Source organism: Oncorhynchus clarkii, chromosome 6 (genome assembly GCF_045791955.1).
Source record: "Oncorhynchus clarkii lewisi isolate Uvic-CL-2024 chromosome 6, UVic_Ocla_1.0, whole genome shotgun sequence".
Taxonomy (NCBI): domain Eukaryota; kingdom Metazoa; phylum Chordata; class Actinopteri; order Salmoniformes; family Salmonidae; genus Oncorhynchus; species Oncorhynchus clarkii.
The window spans coordinates 71,572,179-71,591,557 of NC_092152.1; the positions used below are offsets into that span (position 1 = coordinate 71,572,179).

Consider the following 19,379-nt stretch of genomic DNA (forward strand, 5'->3'; position numbering starts at 1 on the left):
AGAGAAAGAAAGAATGAAAGAAAACAAATCCCCAAAGAATTAGGGGTGGGACTAACTGTAACTAATGAGCTGTTGTCCAGCCAATCCCTAGAATAGAGCCGCTTAATCAAAGCAGCGTTGAAGGTAATTTCCTCATTCCCATTTATGAGATGAGAATAAAAGAGAACAAAACTGCTATTCTTTTCATTAGACGTTGTACATTTTCCAAATTGAGTGACCAGCGCTGGCGAAGCGTCCTATTTTTGGAAAAGAAAAGAATCAGGATAGTTGCGGAGAAAGCAGGCCACTGTGTGCCGACATTCCAGATGTCCAAACGGCAGTTGTACCAACCAAACTTTTCTGGGCAATGGCTGCCAGTGATGACCTCATAAGGAGCAGGCCAAAGACTGAGGCCCACAGTTCTCCTGCCATGCAGAAGAATACCCCCCCCCCCCCCCCCTCCTTTCATAATCCATTCTGTGTCTCCACTGTCCCTCTCTTTTTCTGTCCCCCTGCAAAATGACTCCTTCAAAATTAGCCATTGTTCCTGCTCTTTTGGGGCGGCTCTCTGCGTTTTTTCAGGGGCCCCTTTTCTCTCCTCTCCCCCTTCTCTTCTCTCCTCCCTCTCTGTCCCCTATATACTCATTGTGTATCTCTAGGAACCTTGTGATGCCTGGCAGCCCCCCAGCCTACTTGTTTGGCACCCCCAGCCCTCTCCACAGCTCTGTGCACTGTGGACTGTGGGAGATGTTACAATTGGTTTGTTCAATCTGAACTCTTTGCTCTAAACTCTCAAGTGCATAGAAGTTATCTTTATAAATGACAGAAAGGCCCTGGCCTGAATGGCACTTTGTTGACTGTTTTCCTAAAAGGCCCCCCACTATATTTCATCTGTCAGTCGCTTTTCTTTACTCCAACAATGCTTGATTGTTTCCATGAAAACTTCAGGTTCCACAGACAGGAGAATTCTGTATTATTATGTTCCTGCCAAATTCCGATCTCTGTTTTCCTTCCCCTGCACTCACAAAGGGCTCATAACTTACTGTCAACTGGGAGGGGAGCCACAAAGCTCCACTGTTGCTCAGCGAATAGCCTGTGTTGGTTGATGGCTTGACTGGCTGTAAAGTTTGCTTAACTGCAGTGGCAGTGACAGAAGGCACTTTGGGAACTGCATCACCCAGAAGGCCCAGACCTCTACACGTTCAGAGAGAGAGAGAGGGAGCGGGGGAGTGTAAGAGAGAGAGAGAGAGGGAGCGGGGGAGTGTAAGAGAGAGAGAGAGACAGAGAAAGAGAGGGAAGGAAAAAACAAGTTGATTCTTCTGCCTCTCAATCTCTTTAGAGCCAGACTGCTGGCTGGACGAGAGAGTGGTAGTTCTGAGGTGGTGCAGTAGTTCTGGTGCTGTTCTTTATTGTGGGTGCTGCTCCTATGTGTGCTGCTCTTGGCTGTCCTCTAGTTCTGTCCTCTATTTCTGTCCTCTACTTCTCCTCCTCGTGGATGCCTTCTGAGACAGAGTACTGTGGAACAGATGGGAAAAGTAATGCACTGGACGCTTGGCCTGTCAGCGTGTGTTCGTGAGTGTGTGTGATTGTGCATGTGAGAGTGTGTGTGTGTGTGTGTGTGTGTGTGTGTGTGTGTGTGTGTGTGTGTGTGTGTGTGTGTGTGTGTGTGTGTGTGTGTGTGTGTGTGTGTGTGTGTGTGTGTGTGTGAGAGAGCGAGAGAGAGAGTGTGTGTGTGTGTGTGTGAGAGAGAGAGAGTGTGTGTGTGTGTGTGTGTGAGAGAGAGAGAGAGAGAGTGAGTGAGAGTGTGTGTGTATCTGTGTGAGAGAGAGGGAGTGTGTGTGTGTGTGTGAGAGAGAGAGAGTGTGTGTGTGTGTGTGAGAGAGAGAGAGAGTGAGTGAGAGTGTGTGTATCTGTGTGAGAGAGAGAGAGAGAGGGAGTGTGAGTGTGTGTGTGTGAGAGAGAGAGAGTGTGTGTGTGTGTGTGTGTGTGAGAGAGAGAGAGAGAGAGAGAGAGAGAGAGTGAGTGAGAGTGTGTGTGTATCTGTGTGAGAGAGAAAGAGAGTGTGAGTGTGTGTACCCCTCTGGCTCCTGGTGAACTGAGGAGGTGTTATGCCATCCAGCGCTGGAGTTGTCTCTCTTGGATCGGGAGGAAGAGGGCCAGTGGCGGAGGGGGGCATCGGTGGAGACGAGCGGCTCAGTTTGTAAGTGTGTGCTCCTCGACCCTCACTGGGTAGACAGACAGACAGACAGACAGAGCCACTTCAGCGCTCTCACACCTGCACCAGCCTCTGTTGTCAGGCTCTGCCTAGCAGCTAGCAAAGGGGGGCAGGACACCAACCAGGCTGTCTAACTAATCCAGCTGCACAAGTGTTTAAAGTGAGACGGAAGACGGCTCCTCCAACAGGATATTATTGCAAATAATTTACTGTGCAAAGTAATTACGGATGCTATGCTCTATATCTAAAGTGTGCACTTGAGGAGGCTTGCTTAATTTGCTCTGGGTGGCTGTCTTTTTGAGTGTGGGTTTTAGACGGAGTAACTACGTTGGTTTCTAATAGAGAAAGCATCAGGAGAGTGAGTGAAGTGGGGATGAAGTGCTTGTGTAATTGAGTTGACTTTTTGAAGGGGGAAGGTCAACATTTATAGAGGAACAACTCTCTCCAGCTACGTTGTTAGGGTGTATGTATTTCCCCAGCCATTTGCAATATTTTTCTATCATTACCCATAATTACTTCGTCCACTTGAATTTTTCTCCTTGGATTACATTTTTATATTATTGTCTGAAATAGATATCATGGAAGTGAGATGTTCATTTTAACTTTTAATATGAACATCTCTATATATATTTTTTTTTAAAAAAAAAGCTATAATATCTAGCAGAGCCATTTGTTTGTAGAATCCATAAAATCTAAATAATGTAAAATAAATCTGATTATCATAAATAAACTGTGAATATTGTAACTGTTTTATAATTTACAGTAGGAAGTAAGGAGTTGATTTTTCGTTTACTGGGTCTCAAAGGTAGTGTTAGCTGCTGTGGAATGTGTGTGTGTGTGTGTGTGTGTGTGTGTGTGTGTGTGTGTCTGTGTGTGTGTGTGTGTGTGTGTGTGTGTGTGTGTGTGTGTGTGTGTGTGTGTGTGTGTGTGTGTGTGTGTGTGTGTGTGTGTGTGTGTGTGTGTGTGTGTGTGTGCTTTATATAGAGAGGGAAGGAGAGCGGTAGAAGCTGAATCATTATTATATGTTTATGTATGGGGTGCCAGGTTCATCTCAAACACAGTCACAATGGAAGGCGATCATTTAATTGTGCTAAACGGCAGTGAGTGTGTCAGTAATTTTCCAGCTGGGAGCTGTGAGGTAGCAACATATTATGCCAGGTGAAGACCCTGTGGATCCCTGCTATGTCACCTGGGACAACAGTGGGGGAATAGGATGTTACAAAGACCTCTAGAGGAAGACATATTTGTTTCCCTTTGCACGTTGTACAGCCAGTCTCAGGCTCATATGAGCCTGGCTCTATCCATCTGTAAAATATAGACAATATTGAGTGTCTATTGCAAGGAAATTCAAAAGATATTTTCAAATGTAAGGAAATATGGCCTTCAGTCCTCAAATGAGTTTTTTCTAATGTATTGTAGATTGCTTAAACTAAATTGAATACTATAACTTATATGACCTATTTCTCTCTCCCACTATGTGTGTGAGCCCTGACTTGTGCTCTGGAGTAAAGCCTGTATCGTCTTTGTGTAGACTGTGATGCTCTGACCATGTTCTCACAGTGCCTTCACCAGCATGGTGTGTAATGTATTTACATCTACAATGATATTTCATTAGGTGCACCAAATGGCTCTTGTGCTGGCCTGCGATAACAGCTCGTATTTACATGTTTAGTTTTCCATTGTTAGTATGATGTAATATTCATATTTGACCTAATCTCTTTGTTCCAGTCGATGTTGTCTAAAGACTTCATGCTTTTTAGATGTTCACCCAATTGTCCGTTTCTGTTGAAATGCCTTTGTTTTCAAATAACTTTAGATTTTTCTTTAGAGAAAATCAAAAGATTCCATTAAGGAATATTTCCCCAAATCATTATCATTTATACCTTTTATTTTCTGCATTTGTGTGTGTGTGTGTGTGTCTGTGTGTGTGTGTGTATGTGTGTGTGTATGTGTGTGTGTGTGTGTGTGTGTGTGTGTGTATGTGTGTGTGTGTATGTGTGTGTGTGTGTGTGTGTGTGTGTGTGTGTGTGTGTGTGTGTATGTATGTGTGTGTGTGTGTGTGTGTGTGTGTGTGTGTATGTGTGTGTGTATGTGTGTGTGTGTGTGTGTGTGTGTGTGTGTGTGTGTGTGTGTGTGTGTGTGTGTGTGTGTGTGTGTGTGTGTGTGTGTGTGTGTGTGCCTGCACGTCGTTACCCATGGAAACCTGAAGCTCAGTCATAAAGCGGCTTGTTGCCATATCCAGCGTACCTATCGTTATGTCTTCAAACAATGGTCCTCTTGTTTTAACAACGTATTTCCTTATTCCCCCACAAAGAAAATTGGTTGGTGGTGTCTGAGGGTAAGGGGGCTAAGGGGGCTAATATTTTTCTGCTGAAGTGACCTGTGATTAAGGCTGGGAGGAGAGGGAAGAGGTGTGGGGGTTGTGGGGCGCGAGGCAGGCGATGGGCGAAGGGGGGGGGGCTGGTGTGGAGTTACTTATCACCATTGTCTATAAAAGGTCAGCAGCGTGAAAGAGCAGCGACAGCGGGCTGAAAGTCAGAGCTTGTTACGATAGAGGAGGAAATGCGATAGCCACAGACACACGGCCCAGTCATAAGACCTAGGGTTCTCTAATGCTAACCAATTAAACACAGGTTGTCGCGTGATGAAACATTATCAGTGGCAACAATTCATGACTCAAAGCATTCCAGGCCATATGAGCCTTCACTCCTAATCCTTTAAATGTGGCCAGTATTGTCAGCTATTTAAAGACCCTTTCTCTCTTTCACAGTTTCCTCTTTCTTTCCTCTGCAAAGTCACTGGGGTTTTGTCTGGGAGAAGGCAGGCAACATGTCATGCTCTTATTGATTAGTTTGGTTTGTTAGCTGTCCATTGTTATTGTGTAATCAAGCATGAGGGGAGACGGCTTGTCAAGAATTCACACCAGAGAGGCTTCTTCAGTTTGCCATATTCTCACTGCTCAATGTACACAAAGGCACATATTGGGCTTCATTACTAGAGAAACACATTACATTATTGACAAGGGTAAAGGAATAGCAGCAGTGCAGAATGCAGTGTAGTTAGAATACAATGTATAAACAGGTTGTTGTATTGAGCCTTTTTATGAGTGTCTCACCAGAGCCTTGGATACTCTGTTATTCAATGTTTCTCAATCACCACTGTGGACCTGGACCCCAGCTGCTCTCCTACTCTATGAAACACCTTATGTTTTATTGTTTCATTCAAACAATTCTGGAATCAAACGCTCACGTTGTGTACCATTATATCCCAGCATAGGCTTTGGGGACTATATAATATACATATTGTTGCCCTCTGACATTTTCTGAGACTTATTGCAATATCCCTCCCTCTCTCTCCCTTCAATAATGAGAGCTGGTATTGTATAGGGCCTCTGAGAGGTTGGGGGGTGGGGCACCCTCGCTCTGTGCTCTCTTTAGCTGAGCGCAGCCCTCCCAGCTCTGCTAATAAATTATTAACCCACTGACAAATACTGTTACGGAGCCTGCCGCAGATCTGTTGCATTTTCTAACAAGATTGCTGTAGACACATGTTACAGGAGGATGGAGTCAGCCCTATTCACTCTGTCTCTCTCACGCCTCAGCAGCTTGACTGATGGCTGGAGACCGGGGTAAAAGTGCCTGAGAGACTGAATATTTTAGTGGTAAAATAATACCACTTGATTTACTGTGTCATACAAAAGAAGTGCTTTGTTTCACTCTCGCACTCCATTGAAGACAGGAGCTTGTTGTGCTGGAGGCCCGGGCTTTTTGGATGCATGAATAAAAAATGTGGCGGAATCTCTTAACTCGAGCCCACCCCCCTCCCCCTTCTCAAACCTCTCTCCACCCCCATCTTCCTCACAGCACACCATCACTCTCAACATGCAAGTTCTGAACTTTGCTCTGAATTTAGATTTCGGATTAACACTCTCAATTTCGAGACCATTTTCTATTTGATATTTGTATTTATTTTATTTCACCTTTATTTAACTAGGTAGGCCAGTTGAGAATTAGTTCTCATATAATTACAGGAAACAATTTATCGTCTGATTAAAATTGAGAGCTGGGTCTCTCTAGAGAAAACAGAAGACATCACAGGCCGATCTGAGAGAGAGTGAGGTTCCTTCCCTCCCAGCACTACGGTACCTGACAGACTGGCCCTGTTGACACAGCTGCTGGGGCCTGGGTGATTAACATTGGCTGCCATTTTCCCATTTTCACCCTAACCACCACCAAAAATACTGATATACAACTACGTGCCTCTGTGTGTGTGTGGGTGGGTGTATGTGTGTGTGTGTGTTTAGGTGTGTGTATGTGTGTGCGTGTGCGTGGGTTTGCCTGCCAGCCTGTAAGACTTGGATGTCCTAATACGTGAATGTGTTTTCAACACTCTTTATTGTAATGCCTTGTGAAATACAGTAATGTGCTGGCTCTGAACTCAGTTAATGAACTGTATTTAACAGTTCACATTGAGAGTGCCAGTCTGCTCTGCTGTTCAGCGCTGTGTGTAAAAGGATGGCACGGCTTCAAGTGAACTAGTCATTCTTTAGTGGAGCTGAGGCTGCTGAGCGCTGTCGGGCCTAACAGCGGCATGCCATGTGCACAATCCTCACGTAAGGGGAGTGTCTGAAGCACATAGACTCTTGATCAGATTATTCTAACACCAAACTGTGTGTTAATCTCTCCCTGTGTCAAGTTTGTTTTGAGCCCTCTGTGAACCCCATGCCATTAATTTGGCAGAGTCTGGTGAGGTACGGTGGAGTCTGTCTGTCTGTCTCATGGTCCTCCCAGCAGGCAACACAAGGACACGATCACACCACAGCCCTTGACCTAGAATACCAACCTCTCTGTCTCCTTCCTCCAGCCATAGCCTAGATAATTGGGTGGCTAAACCTCTGTCACAGTGACCCTGTGGAAGAGATGAGAATGGGACAGATTTCTCACACCTTGAGCTCCCCTCCCTCTCTCCCTGTCTTCCCCTGCCCATCCCTGCCTCTCCCTGGCATAGAAGATGCTACAGCAGAGATGAGACCTAGACTTGAGGCTCACATGCTGTTTTCATTGTTAAATACCCAGCAGCTTAGATAGAGGCAGATCAGGGGCGTGGGGGAAAGAAAATGACCAGTAAATATGAACTGGCTCCTTTTCCCCACTTCAGATCAGTAGGAATGCCATATTATTATCTTATTAATACCAATCGTATAATTAGATTTTCTGGCACAGTATTCATTTCAGTAATTGTAGGTCACAGCATGAGGGTGGCGTTGTAATTGTAAGAAGAGGCTAAATTAGCTGTAAAATTCTATGAGGGGAAATGTTAAGCTACGTAAAAAAATTAAACACTGTTAGCATTTGTTTTCTTTGCACCTGATATGTCAAGTACACTCTTCACTGTAATATTCATGGAAGTGTGTGACAGATTTGTAAATTCTGTCTTCCACTGCCAGGATCTGATTTCCAAGCTGCTTAAGTAGGATTTATTGGCCTGGAGAAATAGTGTAGCACTGAAAAGTTAATCGTTTGCTAATTTGGAGAGTGGAAGTAGAAAGGAAGCAGCTTGGGGTTGGTGTTGTGTTTGGTGGCAGGATCGTTCTGTCAACTGTTCAATTCAATCAATTAAGGCTCTTCTGCTAATTAAGAGGACAAGCACATTACTATGACTCGTCATCTCCTTATAATTGTTTATCATAAACAAAAGCGGTTTAAGGCATTATCTGAATTTGGAGCGATAGAGAGTAGTGTTGTCATGTTTACCTTTATCTAGGGTCATTATTGACTGGGGCTTGACTGGGACACTATGTGGGGCTGTGTTAGAGCTTCAATGAGAGCATGTTATGTGGTATAGTAACCCTCTTAGCGGCCTAATCATTGGCTGGGTGGAGGGAGGGAGTGTTGGGCCTGGCCCAGACACAGGCACCGCTCCAGCCTCATCTCCACCATTTACATTAAACAAAGGATTAGGAGAAGCCCCATGGCCTGCTCTCACACCTCCTCAGCAGGCCACATGACCATTGATAGGATTTCTCCAACTTTGAGTCAGGTCCAACATTGTTTTTCAGGGCACCAACAGGTGTAGGTTGATGTGAGGATGGTGAAACATCCAGCATACCTGTCATAAATACAATTTGACATCAGCTGTTTTGTCGTCCCGGGGTCATAAAACTGTCAGACTTTTAACTATGAGGCTTTGAAGTTTTCTGATCGGTTGTCCTTTTCTCTTTCTCTCTTCCACAGCAGAATAATGTCTTCCAAGCAAGCCACCTCTCCGTTTGCCTCCGTCGCCGATGGGGAGGAAGCCATGAGTCAGGACCACCTGTCCTGGGATAAGGAGGAGAGTGCCGAGGCCCACGGGACGCCCCAGCTGCCCCTGCACAGCCTGCTCCACAGCAAGGGCTCCATGGACGAACTGCAGCCCCTCAGCAGTGTCCCTCCAGAGAGTGACTGGGACAGCATGGTGTCAGCCCAGCAGCGCATGGTGAGAGACACCACCCTGTAGACCAGTTGACTAGTAGCCATATTACAACTGCTAATTTAAAAAAGTAATAATGTAAGTAGGAATGAGGAATCATTGATACATCTTGTAATTCCTAGAAAACATACATCCGGAATAAAGAAGAGTAATATGTCTTAGCCGTTTCTTTGTGGATCTATCTGATACAGGGTCTATAGCTAGCTGCCTTACTGTTGTAATACTCAGTGTCTACTGTAATGACTCAGTGTACCATTCACTATTTACTGTAGGTGACAGGCAAGCCATCAGAAGGTTTCAGAGGGTACCGTATTATTGTCTCTGTACAACAGCGGTCTGTTTTCCAACGTTGTCAGGGGTGAGGTAGATTCCAGACAATGTTCTGAATTTTCCGTTGGTGACCTTCACCATTAATGACTTTCACCACTGTCTAGCCTCTGAGTGTGAGTAAGCCTGACACACACACACACACACAAAACTGTCTTGTCACTATGCCCTAGCAGAGAGGAATTTCTCCGACAAGGACACGGTCACAACAGAGCCCTCGGAACAATTTCAATGAAGACTTAAGACCATGCGTTCTGCCAAGCACTTGTCTTTGAAGTCTAAGCTCTCACGAGTGTCTTGAGATCCTCCCCACTCTAAAAGAAGAGGACAACAACGTATTGAGTTGAGATCCTCCCCACTCTAAAAGAAGAGGACAACAACGTATTGTCTTGAGATCCTCCCCACTCTAAAAGAAGAGGACAACAACGTATTGAGTTGCATTTTAGCGTCACACACAGATTTTATGAAACTATAAATAGGGAGACAATACGACAGTGGAACAAAGTCTCTGAGAGGGTATCTGTTCTAGAGGGCCTGCCTGGGCCCCTCAGCCCCTCAGCCGCCTGACTCCCTCACTGGAGGCTCTCTCTGGACCAGGATGCACTGGGGCCAAGATACAGGCTCAACAGCCACCCATTGTTCTGTGCTTGTAAAAGGGAACTCTTCACATGCCCAGCCCCTGCCTCCTCCTCCCAGCCACGGGTACTGTCTCTAATACTGTGAAGCCGTAGGGACCCTGGGACCCTCAGATAGGCAGCACCAAACCAACTATAATCAGCTACAGGTTATTATTAGGCTGAACAGACCCAGTGACATCAACAGTAAAACGTGTATTACACTACACAGCATCCCAATAAAAATTAAATACCACAGTCTGATAAATTAAGACAGAACGGAATGTTGCTACGCTTCTTCTTCAGGCTGCATTATTTTTGTCATCAAAGAAACATCTCCCACAATATGTGTTGTTGTGTACATCTGCAGCAGGCCCCAGACAATCTGTGGAGCTGCTTTGATGTGTGCGGAGGAGAGAAGAACAGAGGCACTTGTGGGCTGTAGCCGGGGAGGCAGGTGGCTGTTTGTGACAGACGGGCCTGCAGTAAAGAGACCCAGAGGGGCTCTGAAGTAGCCTTCCAGGGGCCACCCCTCCACACTGCAGTGGCTGCTGGGAGAGAGTCGCTGCCCCCCACTCCTCCTGCCCACCCACGTCCCACTCCCAGCCCCATCCCAGCCCCTTTGTCCCGACTTGTTTTCTAAGGATGCTGGGCGGTCTGGAGACACTGTTCTTGTCGTCCAGTATGTAAATGACAGTCAGGAGATTGCTCAGGTGGTCCGCTCTTCTGACAGGCTCTAATTGGATCACAGGGCCGTTAGTGATGAAGGTAATTAGAATAGTATTTGAAAGAATGTTTTGTGCATTGTCTCCTGTTACTCACTGCAATCACTCGACAGCCTCTTGATAGAATGAAAGGATCCGTATAAAAGTTCATTCTATTCATTTTGGATCTGAGGGAGGAAATGCTTGCATTTAGTTTGCATAATGTCAAATCCTTTTCAGTTGATCATTACTTCAATTATTATTATTTTATCCAGATATGAAAAACTAAAGTTTTTGATGCCTTTTTAACTTGAGAAAAACCAGCCAATATATATATATAACATCTGTTGCCACAATAAATCCTTTATTATACATTAAAAACCTTTCCTATAAGACAGCTGTGTAAGCCAGCTGTAAAATGATCTTGTTCTGGTTGATTGTTCTGCGTTGAACAGAAAATACAGCGAGACATGGTGGAGACCTTGTGAATTGAAGGGTTGTGTCAAAGCTCTAGTCTGAGTAGAGTCTATCAGATGGATGGTGGTGTCAGGCTGTGGTTTCGTACTGAGGAGCGACATGAGGCCAAGGAAGGAGGACTAGAACATGGGGCCATGACAAGTCTGGAGGTTAATTATAAAAAGACGAACACAAATGTACTTCAAAGCTAGCAACATTCGTTTTCCCCACCATTGTCACATCACAGTTGGCTGTGGATTGCCATGGCCTTGGCCCTGTGTGACAATTACTTTTTACCATTAAATTGTAAACATTGAAATTGGAAAAGTGAAGTGTCGAGATCCCGTCAGCTCAAGTTGACTTGGTACAGATGGCACATGGGAGAGGGAGTGTGAGAGGGGAGAAGGAGGGATTGACAGAGAGAGAGAGGGGGGGGAGAGAGGCAGACGGCGAGAAGGCTGAAAGTGTTGCCATTGCTGATTACCTGACTCCACTGCTGTGCCATGCGTCTGTGTGGGCTGTGCCCTGAACCTGCGCCAGCTGATTAACCCAGCGCCGCTCCACTCCCCACAAGCACCCTCCACTGGCCCTGGCATAGCCACAGCCACCCCTGCATAATCACCCCCATCCTGCCCGCCCTGTGCTGGGTGTAGACCTTGCCGCTCCACCCCGGGCCCTGGTACTGAACTGAACCACTTCTCTGACTCCTCTGCCTGTCTGAGGATATTAAGCTTGGATAAAAGATTGCAACAGGAATGCCCAGTGTACTGTACATCACTCCATGTTCTTTGGGAATATCAGCAGATCCCACCCACTTCTCAACATTCTACCTTCTTGATGTTCCTTTCTTCTTGGGTTGTTCACTTTCACCGTTATCTGTGTGTCCTTCAGTAGAATGGCTTCCTCCTTTGTGTGTGTTGAAGGTATTGTGTTGTTTTTTTGTTAAATGACAGATCAGGCAGTGTTATACATGACACACAGAGCAGATGTGAGAATACACAGAGGTAAAAGGGTTCAACTCTTGACAGCAGAATTACCTGTTGTCTCCTCACTCTCTGCAAGCTATAATTAAAACAGCCTTGTGTCTGAGAAGCCATGACCCAAGTTCTCTCTCTCTCTCTCTCTCTCTCTCTCTCTCATTCTCTTCCTGCTCCTTTTCTGTGTACAGAGAGCACCTAGCCATCAGTCTCAGACAGGACCCTTAGTTAAATACTAAACCACACACAGGTGGGACTGAAAAACAACAACAGCCTGAGACAGGACACAGATTTACGATGGCCCGCAGCACTCAGCTGAGAATAGGCCTCCGCTCGAAAATGAACAAATTACACAGCACTCACCCCAACACAAATGTACACTCAAACGCAATTTAAGAAATTATAGTTGGGAGGTTTCTCTGTGTAGATTCTCCGGAGGTAAAGTAGTGCCTGAGCACACGCATACACTCACGCGCACACACACACACACACACACACACACACACACACACACACACACACACACACACACACACACACACACACACACACACACACACACACACACACACACATTATGGCTATGCCTTCTGAAAGTGTCCCTCATCATTTCACTACACTATTTTCACTTGCCAGATATCATTTGATAGGAGCTGTTGTTGTATGAAAGCCAGAGAGGAGTCATTTGATATGGCCAAATCGCCCTGGGCCACCAAAGAACTAGCAATCAATGCATTTGACTACATCAACTGTCAACAGCCGATAAAACTCAGAGACAGAGAATACAAAGGGAAATACTAATGATTAAATCCAACCCCCTTTCTCTTTCCCCATCCCCTCCCAACTGCTGTTTTCTTACAGGAATCTGACAGCAATAAAGTATGTTCCCTGTACTCCTTCCGGAATAACTCAACCTCCCCACACAAGCCTGAGGAGGGGGCCCGGGAGCGTGGCGACCTGCTGAGCGGATCTGCGTTCGGAACTCCGGAGCGCCGCAAAGGAAGCCTGGCCGACGTGGTGGACACACTGAAGCAGAAGAAGCTGGAGGAGATGACAAAGTCAGAGCAAGATGGTAGGACACTAAGTACCTGTGTGTATGCGTACATATGTGTGTGTGAGGGAGTGTGAATGAATGCTTCCTTTTTCAAATGGCTTCAAACTTTTCCTCTCCCTCCCTCTCTCTTTCTCTATCGTTTTAGTTTTTTCTTTCCCACTCACTCTCTCTTTTAATTAAACACACACCCACACACACACACACACACACATACACACACACACACACACACACACACACACACACACACACACACACACACACACACACACACACACACACACACACACACACACACACACACACACATACACACACACACACATACACACACACACAGAGGCAGGGAGGACTGACGTGACTGTGTTTCCAGTTTGTTCTGAACCCTTTCCACAGAGACAAAGAGTGGGTGGCACTACACCTCAGCTTAAGTGTGGTCTCCCCCCACTGCCAAGGCAAACTGTCAGGCCATAAAACACATGCCACCGACCTGATGCCAGGAACATTACCTTTATATTCTTCAACACAAAAAGCTCTTCACTAAGGGACGCATTCATCAGTCAAAGAAGACTGCACCTACAGACAAAATTAGTCCAGGCTATTACAGTTTTTTACAATCACTTTGGCACTAATTTCGGAACCTTGATGTAATTTTTCAAAACTCTAGACACAAAACTCACAACCAATGATTAAAATGCAAATTTTTCAAAAATAACACTTTTCCCAATTGCTTGGATACAATACACATAAAGCTAAGATAATTTGTTCATTGAACTAAAATCACCTGTTCAAAATGACACAACTTAACATCAAAGTATTACCATTTCAAAATGCAATTACATTACATCTGAGATGACTGTCTATTCATTTCATTACAATGATCTAACTATCAATTGATACAACTTCTCAAAATGATATGTAACTGTTGCGTTACTCTTAATGCATAGTTTTATGGAAACTGACTAACAATATTTCATGTTAAGATCATGAAAGTTTCAGGATAATGAGATCCATTGACACCAATTACCGTGGAACATGAAACAATTGGACTTCATTATCTATGGATGTAATATTTCATCATCATTCTTTATCAGACACTGTTTCTATGGTCCCATGTACCACTTTTCCAGACCATGTTTTCAGATTTGACATTACTGTTCACTCACCGGCCTCTTTATTAGGTTCACCTATCTAGTACTGGGTAGGACCCCCTTTTTCCTCCACAACAGCCTGAATTATTCACGGTGTTGTACGTTAAGAGATGCCCTTCTGCACACCACTGTTTTAAACAGCTGTTATTTGAGCATTTGTTGCCTTTCTGTTAGCTTGAATGAGTCTGGACATTCTCCTCTGACCTCTCTCATTAACAAGGTGTTTTTGCCCACAGAACTGCCGCTCACTGAATGTGTTTTGTTTATCGCACCATTCTCTGTAAACTCTAGAGACTGTAGTGCATAAAAATCCCAGGATGGCAGCTGTTTCTGAGATGCTGGAATCACCATGTGTGGCATCAACAATCATACCACGGTCAAAGTTGCTTAGATTATGCATCAAGCCCGTTCTAATGGTAGGTCGAACAACAACTAAAGCTCTCTACTCTATATACTCTATGTATTGAGTTGCAGGCAGCCACATGATTCGCTGTTTGAATGTAACCTTCCTTGATGGGCTAAATCAGGTCTGTAGAGCTGATGGCATGACCTATGTCATTGTGTGGGATAATGTCAGGTTCCACCATTTCAAATGGTGCAAGCATGGTTTGCCACCCTGTACTTACCCCCGTACTCTCCTTTCTTAAAACCCGATTGAGGAATTTTTCTCCACATGGAGGTGGAAGGTATATGATAGGCGCCCTCACGAACAAGCCACCCTTCTCCAGGCCATGGATAACGCATGCAATGACATCACGGCAGACCAGTGTCAGGCCTGGATTCACCATGCAATGACATCACGGCAGGCCAGTGTCAGGCCTGGATTCGCCCTGCCGAAGATTCTTCCCAAGATGTTTGGCTAACGAAAACATCCATTGTGATGAACCTGTGGCCAAATCCACAAGACAGAGTTGAGGGAAATACACAAGTACAGTCGTTTCCTTCTTTTTTTGGAGCTAATTATTTTGGCTTTGATTCAAAGAAACCCGTAATTGATTTTGTTGAATTTCATCAATAAATTTCAGATTTTGTTCAATGATTCCACTGTGTCTGTAGTATTCTCTCTACTAGTCCTTTTACAGTGATGTATTTACGTGTAGTAACATAATGAAACATGTATAACATATTTTGTACTACAATATTTAATGATTGTACGAACAACTACACAGTGAAACTATCGGTATCTTGTATGTGGGTGATCTAAATTAATGTTCCTTTGGTATTTCATGATAAATGAGTTATTTGAAACAATGATTCTGCCAGTGCAAGGTTTCTTTAAAGATATGAATGCACAATGCAATGTTTTGAACATTGGACAGCCTGTGTTACAAGTGATGACCGTTTTGAGTTTTGTGTCTAGAGTTTTGAAAAATGACTACAAGGTTCTGAAGTTAGTGCCAAAGGGATTGTAAAAAACTGTAAAAGTGATACATGTGCCAATTTAATTCATTCAGTTTACTGTACCATATAGTACCTAATTTTCATAATTTCCTCACATATCAAATGTACTTAATAACTATTTGTCACCCTATGGTAACCCTTCACTCCCTAGTCCTATATGGTGTCTCACAGTACCCAACAGAACCTTCTGTCACCCTATGGTAACCCTCCACTCCCTAGTCCTATATGGTATCTCACAGTACCCAACAGAACCTTCTGTCACCCTATGGTAACCCTCCACTCCCTAGTCCTATATGGTATCTCACAGTACCCAACAGAACCTTCTGTCACCCTATGGTAACCCTCCACTCCCTAGTCCTATATGGTATCTCACAGTACCCAACAGAACCTTCTGTCACCCTATGGTAACCCTCCACTCCCTAGTCCTATATGGTATCTCACAGTACCCAACAGAACCTTCTGTCACCCTATGGTAACCAACTCTCTCCCCCAGGCTGCAGACTGTAAGAAGAACGCACAGCGGAAAAACCAATGTTTGAAAGAACCGCTACAACATTTCCCCCATTCTTAATTAGCACCACACTAGTAGTATAGTGTAGTATTCAATCAGACTTGGAGCCCCCTGGGAACGCTGGTGTCTCATTCAGCGTCTGGGGAACTCTTAGCTTAAGCGCTACATCACACGAATAAATTAGACGTCCATTTGTTTAAAAATAATTTGCCGCTTTCTTTTTTATAAAGTGTTTGTTTGGTGGTCTTTGCACAGTATCAACTATCCTGGATTATTCAGTAGATAGCCATCTCCATCCCAATTTCCAATATTCCTAATAACAATATTAGATTTTTAGCAATGTTAGATATTAGATTTACGATAATTTCTTCAGATTCATTATTTATTATATTGTTGACTTATGTGTTTAATAGTAAAAACAGTGTCTTAACTAGTATTACTTCCCCTGTTGTCTTAATGGTATCGTTAGTTTCATACCCTTGACTTTTCCAGAGATGATACCTTTCCCTCGGCACAGAGGACATCTCTCATATGTCTCTGGTTTCTGATGGGGTTGTTTTCCGCGGCGGGCGCACTCCTCTGAGCCCTCTGTGGCGAAGGCGGGCGGTATGGTAATGAGCCCCAGCTGGTGAGGGCCGGTTGTTGCAGTAATTTAAATGGTCAAGTGCAGCTGGTAATCCAGGGCCGTATGTTAGCGCAGGGAGGAGAGAGTGCTTCAACGTGCAGTACAGCTGTTTTAATCTCCTGTTAATAAAAGAGCCTGGCCCTGCCTCATGCGCCATGCATCAACACCACCTAAATAAACTCCCTTGTTGGAGGAAATTAGTTTCTGAGAACACAGAACAAGACAAGAGGCTCACGAAGTTCAATATGTCGTCTGTAAGCTGCTGGAATGGAGAGATTCAGTGTCCTTATGGACGCTTGACACTAATTCCATCAGTAGAGATGACTGTGTGATTGCTGTACATCAGAAGGGATATTACAGAGTACAGTGTGTAGGGCAGGCGGGTAGGTAACTGTTGTTACCATTCATAATCTATGTCAGTGTTTATAGAGAGCCTCTGTGAGCATCTTGAAAGGGCAGGATTAACCCATTACGGGCAAACCAGGAGGTTGGAGAGCCATTTGTTGCCTTAATGACCTGGCTAATGTAAGACAAAGCAGCGATGTGCTAAATATATCACTTATCTAAGCTACAGTATCATGGAGACAACTGTTCCTCCTAATCCACCCTGCTTTAGTCCCTCCACTGGTCTGGATCACTGGAGTCTTCAGAGCAGAGCTAGACACCATCTGCTGCCATTATTCTGACTGAGTCCTCCCTGTTATGTCCCTGGTCAGGAATCTCATCTCATTGTGATGATGGATCAAGACTGAGCTTGCTGACCTTAATGGTAGAGGGCATAAGAATCCTCTCTGTTTCACCTATTACAATGTAGACACTTGTTACTACACCATTAACATTGAAGTTGTTTAAACTGGACTTTGTATATCCTCTTAGATTCAGTGATGAATGAGTCAGAAAGTGTCATTTAGATAATTGTGTGATGTTGTGCTAGTCCAGAGGCCATATTTGCTACTGAGCGATGGTAAAGCTGTGGACTGGGACAGAGAGCAGTCCTAACAGACGATGACAGAGTCTCCTTCCGCCAGCCGGCCATGCCTCTTTCAGTCCCCCAACAAAACGTTGATTAAATGTATATCGTCGTCAGGGTTCGCTGCCCTCAAATCCAATCAGACCTAAGTTGACCGCAACTTTGCCTAACTGGGCTGCCATCTCAGTGCTCTGTGCCTGAACCCGCCACAGTGGCCATACTCATCGGCCCTACCGCCCTCCCACCCCTGCTACGTCCTCTCTGTCACTGGTCCTTAAAGTGCTCTAAGTGCTTGTGACTGCGCTAATGAATGAAATGTCCTCCCAGCAGTGAAGACTGCATTAAGCTGAATAGCCACCTTAGCTGTAAAAGCTCTATTAGACTCAGTGGCCAGGAGGGCTAACGATTGTGCCCAATGTTTATTTACTAGGTATTGTAAATGCATTATTTATGGAGAGCTTTCCAGACACCACTTGTCAAGAGTTAAAAATGTCAGTATAAGGTATTAAGGGAAAAAGAAAAATGGCCTCCATTATGAAGATCCAAGGTGACCTTGGTTGGATTCACAATTAGACCAGCTTCCTATGATGCACTAAAGTATGAATAATGGTCATAGGGAGTCAACACCGTGTTGTCCCCAAGACAAGGACAGGTGATAGTTGTGTTTGTTAGGTTTTAGCCTGTTCCTTTGGGCTCTATACAGACAGGTCAAATCCTTGCCAGCACAACCAGCTCTGGATTGGATTTGCGTGCAGTTAATGAATTCCCAATGTCTCTTTCTATTGTGCATTGAGTGGCATGCCGAGACATGTTTTCATTCTTTATCGGTGGCCTGTCGAGCACAATGCAATTTCTGTGCACGGAGGCATGTCAGAAAGTGATGCACTCAAGCCGGTCAGATATTTGTCTCCTTCTTTGTAGTGTACTCTGTTACAGAGACTTGCTGCTTGCATCAGGGAATGTCAACACACAGGCATGCACGCACAAACGTCCCCTTTTTGCCTGGGCATCGCCAGATCTCTGCCTGTGCCAGTTTAGCCAGCAGTGTCGTCTTGCCAGGAGTAGTTCTAGCTGCTGCTAAAAGCTTGTTATATTTTAATCCATGTTTAAAGGCCGGTGAGACTGAATGACATGTTTCAGGCAGGAGTGTGGCAGGGCTGCAGGCTAACCCTAATCCCAACACTGACCTGGGATATTGAAACGTGTTCTAGGTCTGTCACGCCCTGACCATTAAGAGGCGTTTATTCTCTATTTTGGTTAGGCCAGGGTGTGACTAGGGTGGGCATTCTATGTTCATTTTCTATGTTTTGTATTTCTTTGTTGTTTGGCCTGTGGTTCTCAATTAGAGGCAGCTGTCTATCGTTGTCTCTGATTGAGAACCATACAGGTAGCTTTTTCCCACTGGGTTTTTGTGGGTAGTTGTTTTCTGTTTTTGTGTCTGCACCAGACAGAGCTGTTTCGTTTTCGCTTGTTCTCGTTGTTATTTTTGTTATTTCAGTGTTCAGTTAAATAAAATAATGAACACCTTGCACCTTGGTCCACACATTCTTCATGCAACGATGACCGTTACAAGGTCTATGTTCCCTTATGGAAAAAATACACAAGGCTTTTTACATTTTAGGTTGTACTAGAGATTGCAGTACATAACATCTATATTCTGATGTAAAGAGACTGCTTTTACAGTTCAACCTGGTGGTTGGCCTGTATAACAGTACACATTATCTCACAGTGTTCCTGTGATGACTCGAGTGTGTCTGTGGAGAAGAAGTGAGAAGGAGAGGTCGCTCCCCATTGAGTTGGGATGTCCTGTTCCCCCTGGGAACAGGTGTGCATAGTGGAGGTTCTGTCTCAGAGGGTAACATGCAACCCTGGGTGACCTGTGACACTATGAACAGTTGCTAATGTGAAAGGGTGAGGACTTCTCCCC

At 44.7% G+C, this 19,379-nt stretch overlaps 1 protein-coding gene across 32 annotated transcripts in view; it reads left to right on the forward strand.

Moving 5' to 3' along the window:
• LOC139411565 (transcription factor SOX-6-like) overlaps positions 1 to 19,379 on the forward strand; it is a 186,495-nt gene that overhangs the window by 56,622 nt on the left and 110,494 nt on the right. For 18 of the 32 annotated variants that reach the window (XM_071158096.1, XM_071158092.1, XM_071158086.1 and 15 more), the window contains 2 exons: positions 8,428 to 8,668; positions 12,602 to 12,812. In XM_071158096.1, the coding sequence (XP_071014197.1) occupies positions 8,435 to 8,668; positions 12,602 to 12,812 (445 nt within the window). In that variant the 5' untranslated portion in view covers positions 8,428 to 8,434. Of the gene's footprint in view, positions 1 to 1,981; positions 2,180 to 8,427; positions 8,669 to 12,601; positions 12,813 to 19,379 lie in introns of those variants that run through there. The other 14 variants (XM_071158061.1, XM_071158087.1, XM_071158072.1 and 11 more) reach the window with 1 other exon arrangement.